At 45.5% G+C, this 20,101-nt stretch overlaps 1 protein-coding gene across 4 annotated transcripts in view; it reads right to left on the bottom strand.

The window, feature by feature from the left end:
* Nucleotides 1-20,101, bottom strand: part of RPGR (retinitis pigmentosa GTPase regulator) — a 427,988-nt gene that overhangs the window by 271,510 nt on the left and 136,377 nt on the right. For all 4 annotated transcript variants that reach the window (XM_069204238.1, XM_069204236.1, XM_069204234.1 and 1 more), the window contains exon 9: nucleotides 19,600-19,724. In XM_069204238.1, coding sequence (XP_069060339.1) covers nucleotides 19,600-19,724 — 125 coding nt within the window. The remainder of the gene's footprint in view (nucleotides 1-19,599; nucleotides 19,725-20,101) is intronic.

The raw sequence follows: 20,101 nt of genomic DNA, 5'->3' as shown, positions 1-20,101 counted from the left end.
CCCCGGAGCAGAATACATTGTTTATGAGCCATTTATGTCCTCAGGGTTCCCCTTCCCCTGACGCCGGCTCAGATGCTATGACCTGCGAGCTCATCCTTGCAAAAAGGAGTTGTTTGTTCTCGCTTGGCAGGAGCATATTTAACACTCCCGCCAAGCAGAAGCAAACAGTAAGTCCATTACCATGAGGCGGGAGCTTAAAAAATGCTCCCAAAAATGCGGCATTGGGAGCTGCTCCCTGCAGGAGGGAGCAATGCCGGCTCCTGCTGTATGTGACACTCTGATGGGTGCTCTGGGTGGGCACCCACCTTTATGTTTCACGGCCCCCAGAAATGGGGTTCCCAGGGGCAGAAACCAGCCGGGGAAGGGGGCTGTGTGCTTCACCTCCCCCTGCAAAATGTAGGGAGGCCCCAGGGGATGGGGTTCACAGGGCCAAAATCAGCCTGGGGTGACCGGGGGCAAAATGGTCCCCCTAATAAATGAAGCTGGGGACAGGGTCCCTGGGGTCAAAATCTGCCTGGGCAGTTCCCCTAATAAATGATGCCAGGGCACCATGGGATGTGGCTGAATTCAACCTGGGGAGAGGGGCTGTGTGCCTCCACGGGATGTGGTCTCGAGGGCCGATATTGCACTGTGGGGCCATGAGCCTCCCTCCCCTGAACATTTCCCTGTTCCATGGGGATGGGACCCCCAGGGCCGAAATCAGCCAGAGGAAGGGGATTGTGTGCTCTTTCCCCCTAAATATTACCCTGGGCCCTGGTAGATGGGGTCCCTGGTCCGAATCAAGCCTGGGGAGGGGAGGCTGTGTGCCCCCTCACAATAATAAATTAAGCCAGGCCCTAGAGGATGGGGTTAAGGGGGACAAAAATTGGCTGTGTGCCCCCCCCCCCCTTAATAATGAGGCCAGGCCCTGGGGGTTGGGATCACCAGAGCCGTAATCAGCATGGGGAGGAAGTCCACTTGAAGAACATGTTGCCGGGCCCATCAGTGACGCCATCAATTATGTCATTTGAAATGTCATCATTTATGTCATAGAACAGTAGTCCCCAACCTGTGGTCCGGGGACCCATTGTGGTCCGCAAAGCTCCTCAGGGGGTCACCGACTGCTCAGAAAATGTAATAATTTTAGCAGATTAGGTACCCAGTTTTCCATTATGACTCGGGGGGGGGGTCCCGGATTCAAATAACGATTCAGTGGGGGTCCCCCGGGTTCCAGTACTGTTAAAGTGGGGGGTCCACAGAAGTCAAAATGTTGGGAACCAATGTCATAGAACATGCCAAGAGTGATGCATATATATATATATATATATATATATATATATATATATATATAAATATATGTGTGTGTGTGTATATATTTAAATATATATATGCACATATACACGCACACACACACACACACATATGTATCATTTATTATTTGATTTGTTACTTTTATTTTTATGGCATTAAACTAGCAAGACAGCTAAAGTAATCATAAGAAGAGCTCAATTCACAAAACCCAAACTTGAAAAGAGAGAAATTTGGTCTGGTACATTACTCATAGGTACAGAGCAATTTTCTGAAATGTCAGGGAATCACAAGGGATCCACTAAATCTATGACTATCATAGCTTTCTTGAAATATCCCACTGAATAACATTTACATTTGCAACCTTTCCACTACGCAGAAAATTGTACATGCATTAAAGGGACAGAAATGTGCTTGCATACGTGTGATATGTTATTTTTAAATGGGAAAGTATTTTGGAGAAACCTATTTTTCTACTGACCCACTGTGGTAAAACAGGGCTGATTGCGGAGCCCCCTGACTTTTTGCCCCCATTTTTCACTTTTTGCAAGTGTTTTCCTGACTCTGATGGTGCTCTGGGTACTGCTAACCAGTCCCAAGGTCTGTGCTCTCTATAAAATGAGTATGCAAATTAGGCTAATTATAATTGGCTAAGTCACCCTGCCTAGAAGTCCCTAGTACATGGAAGGGCATGTAGGTTTAGGGACCCCAGCATAGGTGGTGCCCCCATAGGTGCACAGCTGAGGTGCCCAGTGTCATTGTAAAGGCAGGCCTGCCTTGCTGGCTGCTTTTAAATTAAAGTTATATGCAAATTCGACTTTGGAATTGAAAGTAGTTCCAAAGCCCTAAACTACCTTATTTTTACATATGTGACCCCTAAGGTGTGACCTATGTGGCCGTTGCACTGGGAGCCATGTAACTATAAGCAGGGAGCTTATGAAAATAGTTTTATAAGCTCTGGTGAGGTAAAACAGCCAAATTAGTTGTTCCTTCATTGTAGTGAATGGCCTCCATAGGCTAGAATGTACCAACTCCTGAAGAAACTGACCAGCCGACCACTGTCCAGTGGCCAAAAAGGAGTTTGCACTAGGTGCATTCTGGGAGTTGTAGTCCGCACCCGCAAGGAGCATCTCAGAGCTTCTGGAACCTTGGGGTGAGCTGTGGACCTCAAAAGAACCTTAAAGGAACATCCTTAAGAAGATCCAGAAGTTTGGAGAAGTTATGGAAAAAAGCTCCATAAAGGGACCGACCCGCCGCAGCAACTCTAGCCAGCTTGCCTCAACCGTGACCCGGCCTGACTTGCAGGTTTGTCCCGGTCAAGGTAATCTGAGAAAAAGTGACTACGTCCGAACTTTGGAAGTTGACCAGGACCTCCCAGGCAGTCTATCTGAAGAGGGCTCCAGGGACGTTGGATCAAGATTCAGGTTTTCATCTCGAAAAAACGACTAAGTCCGAAGGTAAAAATCTCCACAGAGGGATACCGCAAAGCGTATCTGAGGAAGAGTTCCAGGAGGACAGATTGGACTGGCGACTTGGTGCTGCTGAAGAAAAATCTCCAAGAAAACGACTACGTCCGACGGTAAACTTTTGACAGAGGCCTCCCGTGATCTGTAGCCGAGCAGGGCTCCATCGTCGTCGGCCTCAAACTTTGACTTTGCCCGGTCGAGGTGCGACCAGGTGACCAAATTGGCGCTATTCGTTTCTAGGTGCTAAAAAGCATTAATTCTTTAAAAATTCATATCTCCAGTTCCCCTTATCCGATTTTATTAGTTTTGGTGTCATTTTAAAGATAAAAATATAATCTATTTTCATAAACTGGTGTTGGATTTTTATTATGTTTCGGTTTTACTTATTTACTGTTTTGTGATTTTTAAATGCTTTACACATCTGTCTCCTAAGTTAAACCTTGTCGCTTGTTGCCAAGCTACCAAGGGTTGAGCTGGGTTTAACTTATTGAGACCTAACTGGACCTAAGTGGAGGTTAAGGGCCTATTGCTAAGTGTAGGTATGTACCTGCCCTTACCAATAACCCATTTTCCAACACCCACCAAACACAGGGGTGTTCTCGCATGCACCCTAGAAACAGAATGACCAACAGCAGCAAATCTGCATGCCTTTCCACAGTGGGAACATAAGTGACTACCCTCAAACCTACAAGATTTTTAGTATTCATGTATTTTTGAGCTTGCCATAACCTGGAGCAGTATATACTTGACAGTGCAGCAAATCTGCTTAACTGGTGCATTCTCATGTAGACACCTCAAACATAACATTTCCCCAGAAATGACCCTGTTTCCTCATGAATGAAATTCTACCTCAAAGTGTTTTTCATGCATCCATATTTAACTATTTTTTTGTATTAATCAATATCAATTATAACTTATCCTATGAGGCAAGGTATTTTAACAATTGGAATATCAGGGCTTCCCAAATCGCAGAAAATTCCTGATGCATTACGTTGAAATTATTAAAGACCCACGTCAAGTGCTGATTACAGTTTAGCTTCAATGATTTCTCAAGGTTTACTATATATCCAGCTACAGCTGTTAAAGATGTCACCAAATTCTATACATTTCCTCAAAAGATTTAATGTTACATTTATACCATTCTTAGCATATATTACAATATTACATTGAGTGTAGTTCCTGGTACAGTCTCTGTGTAAGTGGTTCCAAAAATAAACTAAAAGAAGCAGAGAAAGCAGCACCCCTGTCTGGTGTGTCTGCAAGACAATTTGTGTGACCTATTTATTGACCACTAAGTGGGAGATGGTGCCCAGATTGTAGTATAGAGAGAGTAAACAGAAAAATCTTAAATTGTAGCCCAAATTCAATGTTCAAAATTATAACCCAGAGTAGGTTCAATTCCTCCACAGGATAAAATGTGTTTTCTGCAATGAGACCAATAATCAGAAGTTGTTCTCTCTTCTGTAATTGTCACCATGTTTGTTTGGATGAACACATTTGAGAAGAGCCAATGGTTGGTCATGGTCAGATCTCTCCACCCCTGAAGAAACCTACACTCACCTAACCTTTATCAGTAAGATCATCAAAAGATCATTAAAAGGAAAAAGGGACGTAGTTTTGATAACTATCTCTGATGGATATGTTATTGACTTGCAGATTCCTCATCTACTGAATATCCCAAGGTGCCAGTCTGGGTCTGGAAACTTTTCCACAGCTTTTTTGCGGCAGTATAGGGTGCTGGCTCCAATTCCTAATTGGGAACAGCACCACAGTATCATCACTGGAGCCATAAAGCACCCACTCCAGTGCACCAGGGTCAATTCCCCACCCATTTATTCAGTGCCCTTAGAGGCAGAGAGAAGGAAATAACATCAACTGTAGCGGTACAGCAATCTGGGCTTGACCTTTTCTGATGTGGCCTTCGACCTTTCTGGAGAATGTGGGGGTGGGTGTGATAAGTGAGGCAGATTGAGTATCCACCAAATAGATCATTGCCTAAAGTCAGTTACTTCTTTTTCTGAGGGACATGTAAACCTACAGAATCCTCACCTGTTGAAAACATTCCAAAGCAGTATCACTCACAGGTGGTGGATCTGAAGGAATGGTCAGACGAGGAAATCCCAGAGTATTAAGTGTGCAAAATACCCAGTGATGATCAATGGAGAATCAAAGCAATAATGTTTGTTGAAGAAGTGAAGGGAAGTCCATGTCCCCGCATGACAGATGTTGGCCACAAGAACACCCTTGGTTACTGTTTACATTGAAGACTTTTCCCTGGTGCAGTGGGTCAAGATAATCCCATGAGGTTTCTTCTTGATAGCTTAATAGACACTATTATCAAACGAGATAAAGTTCTCTTTTGAACCTCCTTCCCCTGCCTGCTGTCTGTATACCCTATAAAGACCTGATCATCAGACACGATCTTCTTGGTGCAGTCAGTATAAAAACTGACTGCCCTTCTAGGCCCAATCAGTGTAGTCTTTCCTGCTCCATGGAGGGTGAAGAGAGTAATGGACTGCCCCTGATGGGAAAGGGGCATCACCTTGGGAAGGAAAGTACTTTAGTCCTGAGGACCAACATGTTTGGAAAGAAACACGTATAGGGCAGACAGATGCACAATGCTTACAACTCACTGATGTACCTCGCTGAGGTAATGGTAACAAGAAATACTGTTTTGAACATTTACAACCTGAAAGTTACAAATATAGAGAAAGTCAAAGGGAGCGCCCAACAAAAAAGTCAAAACAAATGAGGTACGGGAAATACATAAACCACTTCCTTCAAAAAATCTCATAATGATCAGGGATGTGAACAGGGATGGTTGGTTTTGGAAGACAGAGGGAAAACTGACAAGGTGAGCCTTCAATGGGTTCACATCATGCTTCAAACACCAGATAACAAATCTATCCCATTTTCCAGAGTAGACTTGTCAGAAGTACCCGAGTTCAACAATTTCCACAGGAGCAGAAGATGAACCTAATGCCCCTCCACCAGTACCATGCTGTTAAGTAACTGTATCTTTAGCGTTAAGCAGTGACAGGGGGAATGGGGAAGTGGAGCAAGAAATAGGAGAGACTGCCTTGTGGAGGATGGTGTTACTTCTACCTCTAGTCCTCACAGCTATGGGTGTAAAACTATTCAGCACCTGTAGTCTGAGAAACAAAAACATTATTTGCACATACAAATCGCCAATTTCCTGTTGACCAATATCATATATATACCTGTACACAATATGCTTTGTTCTTTATCCAAGGCTACAGGCTTGTGCTACTTTCTTGTAGTAATAAAAGTCTCTTATTATTTGTAGAATTGGAATATAAAGTTGAGACTGGCTCCTTCATACTTTTGTTAGAAATGCCTTATGAACTGGAGAAAATCTTCTATTAACATTTTACATTGTACAAAGTCTCTTATAATTTTAGTTCTGAATTTGAATGTTTAAGTAATTTACATTTATTTACATTTACACTTGGAAGGTTATTGTCTTCCTGTACCTGACGTTCGTCACTTAAAAAATACAGCTAGTTTCTATGATATGATTTCTCCTGAGAAATAAGTAGAAAGCTTTTGGATTTTTTTTTTTTTTTAAGAATATTTGTATTCAAATTTTGTAAACACAGCCCAGCTACAGTCAATGGTTACAGCACATGTTATACATACATTATACTGCATTATCCTGGGCAAGCACTGCATGGACAGTGGTACGTTACCATTATCACTCTGTCCGGTTATGTAACTTTCTCTGGCCTATTTTCTATAGTTATTCAGGTCTCATCTCGATTGCTCAGTGTGAGTTCCACTGACCCCAAGTCTTTTTCCATTTGTTGAAGCAACCTCTTCCTTGGTATACTAATTTTTCTGTGCTTTGGCACCAGTCCATATCCCTTCTCCAATCTTGAATCATCTGGGTTGTGGTGCTCCCCACACCCTTGCTATATTTTTCTTCACCACCAATCAACAACCAAATTGTCTTATATCAAGGCTGTGTCTGATCTCCCTTTATCTTAAGGAGAAGCCACTTGGCATCCAAAGTAATCAGTTTTGTTGTCACCCGTATCATCAATCTAGTGACTTTCTCCCAGTAGGGTTGTATCCCTGGACAGGAGACCACAGTCTATTTATAAATGTGCCCTTTTGGCCACACCCTCTGATGCAGTCCTTGGTGAGGACCACCATATTTTATAAAGCAGGGTCGAGGCGATATATGTTCGGTGTAAGTCACATAATTGAATCAAGCAGAATCCTGCTTGAATAGCTATTTCTCTGGGGCTTTGTAGTGTCTCTGTCCATTCCTCATCTTCCAGGTGCCCTATCTCTGCTTCCCATTGTGCCTCGAGTGGACCCAGATCCTTTGAGGCATTATTCATAATCTTTCCATATGTTAGTGAGGCGGCCTTTGTGGTCATGGGGTCCAGTAGGAGTTTGTCTTCCAGGGGTGAGGATTCTTCTATTTGTGAACCCCATGGGAGGTGGACCCCATAGGTGTGTTACTTGGAGGTAATGATAGTGTTCAGCATCAGCGAGCTGAAACTGAGCTTGTAATTCCTCGAAGGTATTAGGTCTGTGACTTCTACCCAGATCCCCCAGTTTCACAATGACTATTAGTTCCCACTTGGAAAATCCCAGTAACCCCTGTGTCTCAGATAATTGATCACTGTCCCAAAGTGGGGTCTGTTCTGTCAATCTGCCCCTCCTCCCCAAGAATCATGTAAATACTCACCACATATCGGCGATGGATTGAGTATGGACCAGCAGTGTTTTCCTTGTTTCTTTTTTGTATAGCATGGGGGAGGTAGCCTCTGGTCCCCAAAGCCTCCTCTTCGGCCCATATTGGGGAGTTCCTTGAGGTCTGCGTAGACCCAATCGTTAATAACTATTTGGAAGGCCCAATAGTATTTAACAATGCTGGGGATCACCAATCCCCCTGCCATATACTCCCCTCTGAAGCTTGTTCAAAGCGATCCTTGCCGGTCCCTTGTCCCAGAGCAGAAGACCGACCTCCAGCTCAATTGTTGGAAGAATGAGCGATATTTGGGGAATGATATATTTTGATTCTGTATAAAATAAATGCGATAGAGTCAGCATTTTACACGAGCAGCTCTACCCCCATTATTAATAATAATGGTAGCTTTCACCAATGGTCTACATTGTGGTGGAATCAGTCAAGGAGCGTGTATAGATTCCTTTTTAGGAATTCCGTTGTATCTTTAGCAATGTAAATACTGAGATAGATGAACCTTTCTGAGTGTACAGGTAATGATACCCTCCTCTGGAGTTGGGGCATCCCCCTGTCATTTGGGAACAGACATGATTTATCCAAGTTTATACGCTAGCTGGAGTGATCTCCAAAAATGAAGAAAATATGTAGCCCTCTGTCAATTGACAGGGTAGGGTTACTGAGGTATAGGAGTACAGCATCAGCATATAAAGAGATCCAATCTTCCCAAACAGTCCCTCCTTCTACGCCTCAGAGAGTGGGTCTGCTCTCACTCAGGCCGCCAGAGGTTCCAACGCTAGGGCAAATAACATGAGGGACAATGGGCATCCCTTTCCGGTACCTTTATCCAGGACAAATTGCCTAGAGACAACTCTGTTGACCATGACGTTTGCTAATGGATTTGTGCAAAGGAGGGTGACCCAAGCGCAAAACTTTGGACCAAAGTCAAGACGCCTCAGTGTGGCGAACATAAAGTCCCATTCAATACTGTCGAAAGCCATTTGTGCGTCCAGCGCTAGCATTACAGTTGGCTCTCGATCAGCCTTCCCTGCTGGGTGAAGTATCCCATATAACCTCCTTAGATTCAGCCGTGTTCCACTGTAGGGCATGAGCCCCGATTGATCGGAGTGTATCACTGAGGTGATCACTTTGCATAGTGGTAATGCCAGTGCCTTTGCCAGCACTTTGGCCTCTACATTTAGGAGTGAAACGGGCAGTAAGAGTTATAGGTGGTTTATTTTCCTTTGGGATTACTATGATCATCGCCATCCCCTGGTCCCTGGGGAGTACACCCACCCTCAGCACCTCGTGATACATAGCCAGTAGGTGTTTAGACACCTTTGTTGCCATCCCCTTGTAAATTTCAACCTTTAGGCTGTTTGGACCCAGTGCTTTCCCCACTTGAAGGGAACTCAGGGATTCTATGATTTCAGTTTCTGACAGTTCGCCTCTCTAAGGCGTCTCTCTGTCCACATCAAATAGGGTTTGGACTTTAATGTCTCTAAGAAACTCATCGCATTCCTTTGGTGAGACCCCAGAGGAAGTGGTAAAACGAGTTTCGTAATAAGTTGCAAAGGCTACCACGATGTCCTTCCCCTTCACTGTCTCGAATTTGTAGCACCCCTCCCCTGATCACAACTCTCCAGCCATGCCAGAAGTTTGCCCTCTTTATTTCCAACCTCATAAAGTCGACTTGTGTACAACGTTGGTGTTTTCTACACAAGTTTTCAGAGACTGTCCGAAACTCGCTCTCTTTAAGTTTGTGGCTCTTCTGTGTATTCACCTAGTCTGGGGTTGCAGCTTCTAGCTCTTGTATTTCTGGCTCCAGTGCTTCTAGTGTCGCTCACTTTTCCTTTTGAGTTCCAGCAATCATAGGGATTGCTTGGCCTCTGATTGTTTTAAAGGCTTCCCACAGAATACAGGGGGATTGGACTGTACCTGCATTATCTTTAAAGAACTGTCCCGCCGCTTTTTGAGTTGTGTCATCTTGGTCTTATTTCTAAAGTACCAGAGGTCTATGCGTGGCATTGCTTCTAGCCTAGGGAGTGACCCCCGGTTTGTCACTGTCAGTGGTCAGATATTCCACTGGCCCCCTGTCTGGATGCAAATCTGAATGTCGTTGTGTGGTGGGCCATTAGGTAGTCCAGTCGGAATGCGCCGAAGTGTGCAGCTCAGCTGAATGGGTACTGGAGGTCCAAGGGGTTGTGTAACCACCAGACGTCCGTAAGGCCTAGTGCATCTACGAAGGCCATCAGGAGAGACAGTCTCCTCTCACTGGATTTTGGGCCTGTACTATCTACTGTGGGGTAAATCACTGCATTCCAGTCTCCCCCCTGACTAGTATACCCAGGGACAGTTTCTGCAGTACGTCACTAAGATGTGGCAGAGTTTGTGTGTGTATCTTAGGTGGTATGTGTAGGAGGCTGGCCTGGCTTGTAGTGGGTACCAAGGGGTACTTACACCTTGCACCAGGTCCAGGTATCCCTTATTAGAGTAGATGGGTGTCTAGCAGCTTAGGCGGATAGAAAAGGTAGCTTAGCAGAGCAGCTTAGGCTGAACTAGGAGACGAGTGAAGCTCCTACAGTACCACTAGTGTCATATGCACAATATCATAAGAAAACACAATACACAGATATACTAAAAATAAAGGTACTTTATTTTTATGACAATATGCCAAAAGTATCTCAGTGAGTACCCTCAGTATGAGGATAGCAAATATACACAAGATATATGTGCACAATACCAAAATATGCAGTAATAGCAATAGAAAACAGTGCAAGCAATGTATAGTCGCAATAGAATGCAATGGGGGCACATAGGGATAGGGGCAACACAAACCATATACTCTAGAAGTGGAATGCGAACCACGAATGGACCCCAAACCTATGTGACCTTGTAGAGGGTCGCTGGGACTGTAAGAAAACAGTGAGGGTTAGAAAAATAGCCCACCCCAAGACCCTGAAAAGTAGATGCAAAGTGCACCTAAGTTCCCCAAAGAGCACAGAAGTCGTGATAGGGGAATTCTGCAAGGAAGACCAACACCAGCAATGCAACAACGAAGGATTTCCTGACGAGAGTACCTGTGGAACAAGGGGACCAAGTCCAAGAGTCACGATCAAGTCGGGAGTGGGCAGATGCCCAGGAAATGCCAGCTGTGGGTGCAAAGAAGCTGCCACCGGATGGTAGAAGCTGTGGATTCTGCAAGAACGACAAGGACTAGAAACTTCCCCTTTGGAGGATGGATGTCCCACGTCGTGAAGAAGCATGCAGAGGTGTTTCCGTGCAGAAAGACCGCAAACAAGCCTTGCTAGCTGCTGTGGCCCAGGAGGGACCAGGATGTCGCCAATTGCGTGAGGAGACAGAGGGGGCGTCCAGCAAATACAGAGCCCACTCAGAAGCAAGCAGCACCCGCAGAAGTGCCGGAAGAGGCACTATGAAGGGGAGTGAACCAGAGCTCACCCGAAGTCACAAAGGAAGGTCCCACGACGCCGGAGGACAACTCAGGAAGTCGTGCACTGCAGGTTAGAGTGCCGGGGACCCAGGCTTGGCTGTGCACAAAGGAAATCCTGGAAGAGTGCACAGGAGCCGGAGCAGCTGCAAATCACGCGGTACCCAGCAATGCAGTCTAGCGTGGGGAGGCAAGGACTTACCTCCACCAAACTTGGACTGAAGAGTCACTGGACTGTGGGAGTCACTTGGACAGAGTTGCTGAGTTCAAGGGACCTTGCTCGTCGTGCTGAGAGGAGACCCAGAGGACTGGTGATGCAGTCTTTTGGTGCCTGCGGTTGCAGGGGGAAGATTCCGTCTCCCACGGGAGATTTCTTCGGAGCTTCTAGTGCAGAGAGGAGGCAGACTACCCCCACAGCATGCACCACCAGGAAAACAGTCGAGAAGGCGGACGGATCAGCGTTACAAGGTCGCAGTAGTCGTCTTTGCTACTTTGTTGCAGTTTTGCAGGCTTCCAGAGCAGTCAGCGGTCGATTCCTTGGCAGAAGGTGAAGAGAGAGATGCAGAGGAACTCTGATGAGCTCTTGCATTCGTTATCTAAAGAATTCCCCAAAGCAGAGACCCTAAATAGCCAGAAAAGGGGGTTTGGCTACTTAGGAGAGAGGATAGGCTAGCAACACCTGGAGGAGCCTATCAGAAGGAGTCTCTGACGTCACCTGCTGGCCCTGGCTACTCAGAGCAGTCCAGTGTGCCAGCAGCACCTCTGTTTCCAAGATGGCAGAGGTCTGGCGCACACTGGAGGAGCTCTGGGCACCTCCCAGGGAAGGTGCAGGTCAGGGGAGTGGTCACTCCCCTTTCCTTTGTCCAGTTTCGTGCCAGAGCAGGGCTGGGGGATCCCTGAACCGGTGTAGACTGGCTTATGCAGAGATGGGCACCATCTGTGCCCATCAAAGCATTTCCAGAGGCTGGGGGAGGCTACTCCTCCCCAGCCCTGACACCTTTTTCCAAAGGAGAGGGTGTAACACCCTCTCTGAGGAAGTCCTTTGTTCTGCCTTCCTGGGCCAAGCCTGGCTGGACCCCAGGAGGGCAGAAACCTGTCTGAGGGGTTGGCAGCAGCAGCAGCTGCAGTGAAACCCCGGGAAAGGTAGTTTGGCAGTACCCGGGTCTGAGCTAGAGACTCGGGGGATCATGGAATTGTCTCCCCAATGCCAGAATGGCATTGGGGTGACAATTCCATGATCTTAGACATGTTATATGGCCATGTTCGGAGTTACCATTGTGACGCTATACATATGTTGTGACATATGTATAGTGCACAAGTGTAATGGTGTCCCGCACTCACAAAGTCCGGGGAATTTGCCCTGAACAATGTGGGAGCACCTTGGCTAGTGCCAGGGTGCCCACACACTAAGTAACTTAGCACCCAACCTTTACCAGGTAAAGGTTAGACATATAGGTGACTTATAAGTTACTTAAGTGTAGTGGTAAAAAGCTGTGAAATAACGTGGACGTTATTTCACTCAGGCTGCAGTGGCAGGCCTGTGTAAGAATTGTCAGAGCTCCCTATGGGTGGCAAAAGAAATGCTGCAGCCCATAGGGATCTCCTGGAACCCCAATACCCTGGGTACCTCAGTACCATATACTAGGGAATTATAAGGGTGTTTCAGTATGCCAATGTAAATTGGTGAAATTGGTCACTAGCCTGTTAGTGACAATTTAGAAAGAAATGAGAGAGCATAACCACTGAGGTTCTGGATAGCAGAGCCTCAGTGAGACAGTTAGTCATAACACAGGTAACACATACAGGGCACTTATGAGCACTGGGGCCCTGGCTGGCAGGGTCCCAGTGACACATACAACTAAAACAACATATATACAGTGAAATATGGGGGTAACATGCCAGCCAAGATGGTACTTCCCTACAGTATGTAGACTGAACAAATATTTAGGGTGCAGGCTTGCCAGTTCCCAAATTGCACCACAAATTGCCCCAGTGGATCCTGCCAAGCAGATTGGGTGATATAAGAAAATGATTTTTGACCAGTATCCCCACTCCTTTTAGAGTCGAATGTGAAGCCAGCATGTGTATATCCCATTCTATTTAGAGCTTGATAGTTATACCCTTCAAGTGTGTCTCTTGTATAAGGACAATAACTGGAGAGTGTCTTTTCAGGTAATGCAATATCATTGTTCTCTTAATTTTACTCCCCAGTCCGTTAACATTCCAGGTCATTATCTGGAGCTCAATCTTGGGTGAGGGTGCCCTGCCCTGGGTACCAGTCATATTGTTTACCAGCGTCCTATTGGCTCTGTCCATTGGGCCATTCGCATTTGGATCACCCATATTTTTTTGCAATACTTCCATCTTTCAGTTATCTTGTGCTGTGTAAGTTCTAAAGTATATATCTATGAGAACTGAGATCAACCTTTGCATTGAACAAATCCCACACTCCCCCATCCCAGCCCCCCTGCAAGACAGGCCTAAGACTGCCCGCCACCCCAACATACAGAGTGCCCATCGCCCCAAATAGCTTATTATTGTTACTTGTACGCCACTGACGAGGCTGTTGCTCCTGTACCACATAGTCAACCATCTATGTATGTAGAAAACTGTCCCTCCCTCCCTTCCCCCTCAAGCATTCGTACAGTCTCGAATTTCTCACCACCAGAGTGGAAATGTAGCAGTCTCCCCGCCGCCCTCATAGTGATCAACCATGTAGGCTAGACTTTAACTTTGTGTCTCTGCGGCCCTCGTTAGGCTTCCTGATCTTTCTCTGGGGATTGGCAGTTGTCTTGCAGCGTGGTGGTCGTCTTGCTAGGTTCCAGTTTTTTCTCTAAAACATGCCAGTCCTCTAGCTAGTCCCATGTTTCTTCAGGTGTCCTGAAGTACCAGGTCTTGCCATGTGCTAGGTCCCATCATCGTGTACTTCAAGTCTGCCTCGCATACGGTCCTCTTAATCTCTGTGGAACTGCATTGCAGGCGTTGGACTTGGAGTGTAAAATCCCAAAACAACCAATTCATCGTGTTCTCTTATTGTATGGCTTCCTTCCTTCTAGCTGCTTGTAGTATGGGATCCCAGTCTCTAAATTTGAATATCTTCACTATGATGATGCAGGGGGATTGGCGTCCTGTGCGCTCTTTCAACCATAAAAAAGTGGGAGAGTCTTTTTGGCCCAAGGTATTAACTGATAAGTTCTTCAACAAACAATTTGACACTGGTCCCTTCCTCCTTCTCTCAGAGGCCTACAATTCTAATATTGTTGCGGTGAGCCCTTCCTTTTTGGTCCTCGAGTCTCGCCACCATCTGTGTGTGTTCTTTCTTCAATTTACTTATCTTTTCTTCCAGTGGTTTTACAGTACTTTGGAGACCTACCACATTGGATTCTGTTGAGGTTAACTTTTAGGAGAGTTTCTGGTAGTTTGCCCGGAGAAGGGCAACATCAATTGTCACTGCATCATGTTTTGGCACCCCTTCAGATCATTTGTTGCTGCCATTGTTTCTTTAAGAGAGGATTCTCCCTCATGGGGTATGTTTACGTCATGCTCCAAGGGCGTCCCCCCAGCTGGTGTGACCGGGAGCACTGCAGTATATCTGTCCATCTTGTTGGCCTGGTGTGAACGACCTCCCAGTCTCTGAACCATGCCAGAGCCGGACATCTTTCCATTGCAGGCTTTAGTTTCTTCCACATTATGGTTCTCCAGATCGCTGCAGTGCCCCGTCCTTTCTGGTTCCATGTACGATGGCGCTGGTGTTAAGTTGCCAGTTTCAAGATGGCCCCAGCCAGGGCCTGCAGTCCCTCAAGACTACAATATTACTCCTGGTGAGATAGGGCTTTGCCTGCTGGGCGCTCTCCACTCCCACTGCGCTTGTGCTCTCCAGAGGGAGATGGATGACTCCAGTCCCAGAAGTCACAGGGATGTTGAGCATGCTGGGCCCTCCCTGTGCTAATGGGTATAATTGTCCTAGTTCATTGCCCCCCTCAGCATTTGTGTCTATGTGCTCCATTCCTGGGCCACATTACTGTTATTTTGTAAAGGGGGTGTTGGCTCACTGTCTGGACTCTGTGTGTAGGTAGTTCAGTACTGTCAGACGGCAACGTCCAGGGCCCAGGACGTCCTTTGTTGTTCCGCTCTGTCAGGTCCCGGTGACCAGGCTTCTCTGGCTTTTCAGGCTGCAGGTATTTTTTGTCCATTCAAAGGCCGCCCGCTCATCTTTACAAGCTGTGTTGTGCCTAGGCCGCTGTCCTTCTGGCAGTCACTTCTGCCCTCGCCTCCCTGGCTGCTTGCGGTCAGGGCCTGTGGCTGCGCGCTCGCCGCACAGACCTCTCGCCTCTTGACTCTGTGTCTGTGGCCCGACGAAGGCCACCACTCATATTATGTGGATCACTGATGTTTCTTGGTTCTGGGAGGAGGCCAGGGGCTTACAGGAGAGTGCAGAATACTGCATGGATGTGGGATGTTGGCTTTGCTGTGGTGGAGCTACCTTAGATTACTTTAAGCCACACCCCCATCCTGGAAAATGTTCGTCAAAGAAGAAGAGAAAAATCAGGTTGGAACACCATTCCTTCAGAAACACCCAAGATGGCTTGCCAACCTGACCAGGAACTTGCTTGAAACACTACCAGGCACCCAGGCCACGTATTCTCTCAAAAAGTAACTTAAATACCTTGAACGACTTCTACACAGATGCAAAGCTGAGAAACTACATTAATAGTAGTGCACAAGTGCTGTTTTGAGACACACTTTTGTGAAGATTTCCTGTCAGAAAATGAAATCCTGGTGAGGAGTGTGGCAGAGACGCTACCTGCTCCTCAGAAAGTTCAAATGAAGTGCATCATTTTTTCCTGAGCACTCTCGTTGGGAACAGCAGATACTAACCCGTACTCAGAGACTAGACCACTACCTTAGTGCTGATTTTATGGCGTCGCCATCCTGGAAACCAGCTTTAGTAAAACTGTGAGCAACTTTTTTTAGCTGTTTCAGCAGTGCATTAGGGAACAGTTGAACAAGCTTCCAATGTATTTATCTTTAAACAGTAGTTAATTTAATCCCTTTTTTAGGTTTTAAACTTACTACATTAATACTAGCTACATCGTCCCTGACAATACCCCCTTTGTGAAGAATCATGTCAACTAAGTCAGGTGAAAGCTGGAATGAGCTCAGGTGTCCCTGTTCAATCTCTGGCATTAAGGTAGGGGCTCAGATAGTTATGGTATGATATCCAAACCTCCAACTTTGAGAGGAGTTCTAAAATGAGAGGAAGATGGAGCAGGGGAAACAGTCGGAAGTTCAGAAGGTCTGAATACCACACACTTCTCAGCTAATCCAGGGTGATACAAAATAGCTTTGGCCTGGCTCTAGATTATCTTCATCAGAGTCTGACAAATCAAGTGTATGGGAGGAAATGCTAACTGAAGTGGAAAGTTCCATCTAAATCGTAAGGTTTCCCACAAGGGTCCCTTAAGTAGATACTGGGTGTTCTTGCGAGGGCCAAGGAGATCCACCTGAGTAGTGCCCTACAGTGCAATGATATTTTGTATCATATCTGGTTGGAGATGTGTTGGAAAGTGGATTATTGGTAAGGGCAGGTAAGTACCTACACTTAGCAATAGGCCACTAACCCCCACTAGGTCCAGTTAGGTCTCAAAAAATTAATCCCAGCTCAACCCTTGATAGCTTGGCAACAAGCAGTTAGGCTTAATTTAGGAGACAAGTGTGTAAGGCATTAAAAAAAAAAAATCACAAAGCAGTAAATAAGTAAAACACAAAACACAATAAAAATCCAACACCAATTTATAAAAACAGATTATATTTTTATCTTTAAAATGACACTAAAACAACAAAAATCCAATACAGGGACCAGAGAGATGAATTTTTATAGTTTAAAAATAATTCTAGCGCTTAGAAGCAAATAGCGCTCAAAGGTTTTAAAAAAGGTCACACTGGACAGGGACAAAGTCCAGAGTTCAAGCCACCCATGATGTAACACTGTTACACTTACTTTCAGAAGTGTTTCTTGATACAGGAAAGTGTTCCACATGACCAGCCAAGGGTTCAGAGGCTCTGGTTTGCCTCTTGGGGTCCGAGTCTAGAACTCCCACAATGCACCTCCTCAACTTATGGAGCTGTTTACAGCAGTTGCTCCAAATGTCTTCAAACTTCTGGATCTTCTTCCCGAGGTCTTTTTTAGGTCCTTGAAATGTCCACAGCTTGATCCAAAGTTCCAGAAGCTCTGAGTTGTTCCTTGGGAGTTGGGACTACAATTCCCAGAAGGCAACTGGTCAGAATCCTCAAATGGCCATTGGACACTGGTCAGCTGGGCTCTTCTTGCGGGTCTTGATGCAGGGGACTCTGGGAAGTTACTCTGTACCTTAGCTTACAGGGAGTCCACTCTTGGAATTGCAGAAGCAAGGCAAAGTGTTTTGTAGTGGTGAAGCCCAAGTATGCAGCTGGTGCAGTCCTTGTGAGTGCAGAGTTCAGGTGCCAGCCAGGGGTCCAGCAGGGCAGTCCTTCTTCTCCAGTATCTTCTTCCAGCAGGAATCTGAGGTGCGGGTGCAGCGCTGCCAAATTTATCCTCGCTCTTAGGGTGGAAAGCATGGGGGACAAGTGTCCAATCACAGGCAGGCCACCACCCTCTCGGATGACCACTTCCTGGGAAGTGTGGCAAAAATCAATCCCAGGGAGCAACACAATCCAAAATGGCAGAATCTTAATTTTGGAGGCTAGGTCTGGCTGAGTCCACCCACTGGTGTGGCTAAAATTCCTTAACACACCCCTTTCCTTCCCTCTCCTAATCTAATCAAGGGGGAACTTGGTTGTCTGGGTTTGCAGGAAATAGGGGAAGCCCGGAGCTGCTCTAAATGTCCTTCCCTCCTTGGAAGACCTGTCTAGCTGCTCACCCCCCATCCTGTTTCACCATCTGCTGAAGCAGATCTCCTCCCCCAGACACTTCCTTTGTGTTCAGCCCAGGTCTCTTCATACCTCATCACAGAGGTTGGCCAATCAGAGAAGGGCACTACAGAGCTGAAGTTGGCAACTTTTAGGTAGAGATCTAAAACTCTTTACCTGAACTAATTATATTAAATTCAACAATGGCAAGTTGTTGTATTTATTATATTATAACAATAAGTTTGATACCAAACTTGACATATCTCGCTCTGTTGAGACTTTATTAATTAAAATAAAGCCTCCCCATTTTAACCTATGGAGCCCATTCACTAAAGTGAGGGGAAATCTAATTTGGCTATTTTAAACCTCTTTTATAAGGCCCCTGCTTATAGTTACCCTGCACCTAACCCAGGGGGCACCTAGGGCACACCTTAGAGGTTACTTATATAAAAAATAAGGTAGTTTAAGGCTTTGGAAGTACTTTTAATCCTAAAGTCGAATTTGAAGGTAACTTTAATTTAAAAGCAGCCAGCAAATCAGGTCTGCCTTTAAAATGACACTGGGGACCTCAGCAGTGCACCTATGGGTGCACTACTTATGCTGGGGTCCCCAAACCTACATGCCCTACCATACACGATGAACTTATAGGAAGGTTGATACTGCAAATTATAATTGGCCTAATTTGCATAATCAGTTTAATCAGAGCACAGGCCCTGGTGCTGGTTAGCAGTGCCCAAACCACCATCAGTCAGGAAACACCAGCAAAACGTGAAAAATGGGGGCAAAAAGGTAGGGGGCTTCTGCTATTCAGCCCAATTTTCTCACAAGATGCTACTCTTGAAAAGCAAGAGGACACTGACTAAGGCTAGCAATACTAGTATTCAGAGAGTAAGCCAAATGGTTGGAGACTTGCCAGAACCAGTGATGATCACTCAAGCGTTGAGCATCATCATTTCTCAACACAGGTGATACTGCACTACCCAAGCTTGCATTGCCTCTTAAGATATGAAAAGACCGATCACAAAACGAAGGGAGGAAGGCCTTGAGTGCCAACCTATTTGAGCTCTGAACTCCAGTTCTTTAAGATGAGCAACCCACCTGAGGGTGGATGCATCTGTCACCAATATGGCCATGGCTACCGCAGGGTAGAAGGGCATTATTTGGGTTAGGGTGCTCCTCCAGCAACCACCAAGTTGGGGTGGCCATGGTGTCCTGGGAGATCACAATGGTACCTGCCAGATTTCCCCTGAGATGGAAGTTCTACCTGAAGAGCGACAACAGGAAAACCCTCATGTACCAGTGCCCGAGTGTCCGCCAGTGGATGAGATTAATTTAAGCATTCCATCCATCACCTTATGCTTTTTTGCACTTTGTGAATGTCAGCCATTATTAGAATGTTTGTGTTATGTATTTTTCATACACATGTAAGCCTCAATTGTGCACAGATATTGGATGGCTGTTCAATCATTACACTTGTTTGGAGAATGTAACTAGAAAATGCGTTGTCAATAGAAGTGGATGAAGAAACAATAACATGTCTCTCTACTCTATGTCACTATTGAAGCAGCTGGCTTAAATATATGTCCTACGCAAGATGCAAAGCAACATTGATAGGGCATGGTCAGTGTCATGTCACACTAACGATGAACGCTTTCAGCAAATTCCATTTTATTTCTTTGCTACAGAGACGAAAGATCTTGAGCATAATCAAATCGCGAAAATTGAAACATAGCTGTCTTCTTATTTCAAATGCAAACATATTTAAAGCTTAAAAGAGAAAAAAAAATATTTACCGATAGGACTGTGAACTTCAAAAAATTGGTACACAAGGTAGGTGTGAACTGATTGGTGAAATTTTCCTCTCCCAAACCCAGCTTGCCATGTCGTCCATCTCCAAATGTGTACAAAAGACCACGATCTGGAACAAAAACAGAGGTTAACTTTCAACATCCAAAAAATGAATAAGTAAATATAGCAACAGCCTAAACAAATTTAAAGAAACATGCAATTTGTGGAAATGTATTTAAAATTATTTCTCAAACTTGAGCACACGCCTATTACACATTCAACAAGAATTGGTAAGTTGGTTCACGAAGCACCAGTTAGAAATGGAGAATACCTAAAGTGTATATGGCTCAGTGTGACAATAGCTCCTATGGTGAGAAATGACAAGGCAGCACACATTTAGAGTGAAAGTTTGTTGCTTTTGTCGCTAAAAGACTGAAACAGCCACAATCCCAAGCACAAACAACTTGGTGTTGCACTGAAACTGAAATAACATTTAGAATGTAAACT

The sequence above is a fragment of the Pleurodeles waltl genome, chromosome 8, assembly GCF_031143425.1.
Source record: "Pleurodeles waltl isolate 20211129_DDA chromosome 8, aPleWal1.hap1.20221129, whole genome shotgun sequence".
Classification (NCBI taxonomy): domain Eukaryota; kingdom Metazoa; phylum Chordata; class Amphibia; order Caudata; family Salamandridae; genus Pleurodeles; species Pleurodeles waltl.
This window is presented reverse-complemented; position numbering and strand designations above follow the sequence as displayed.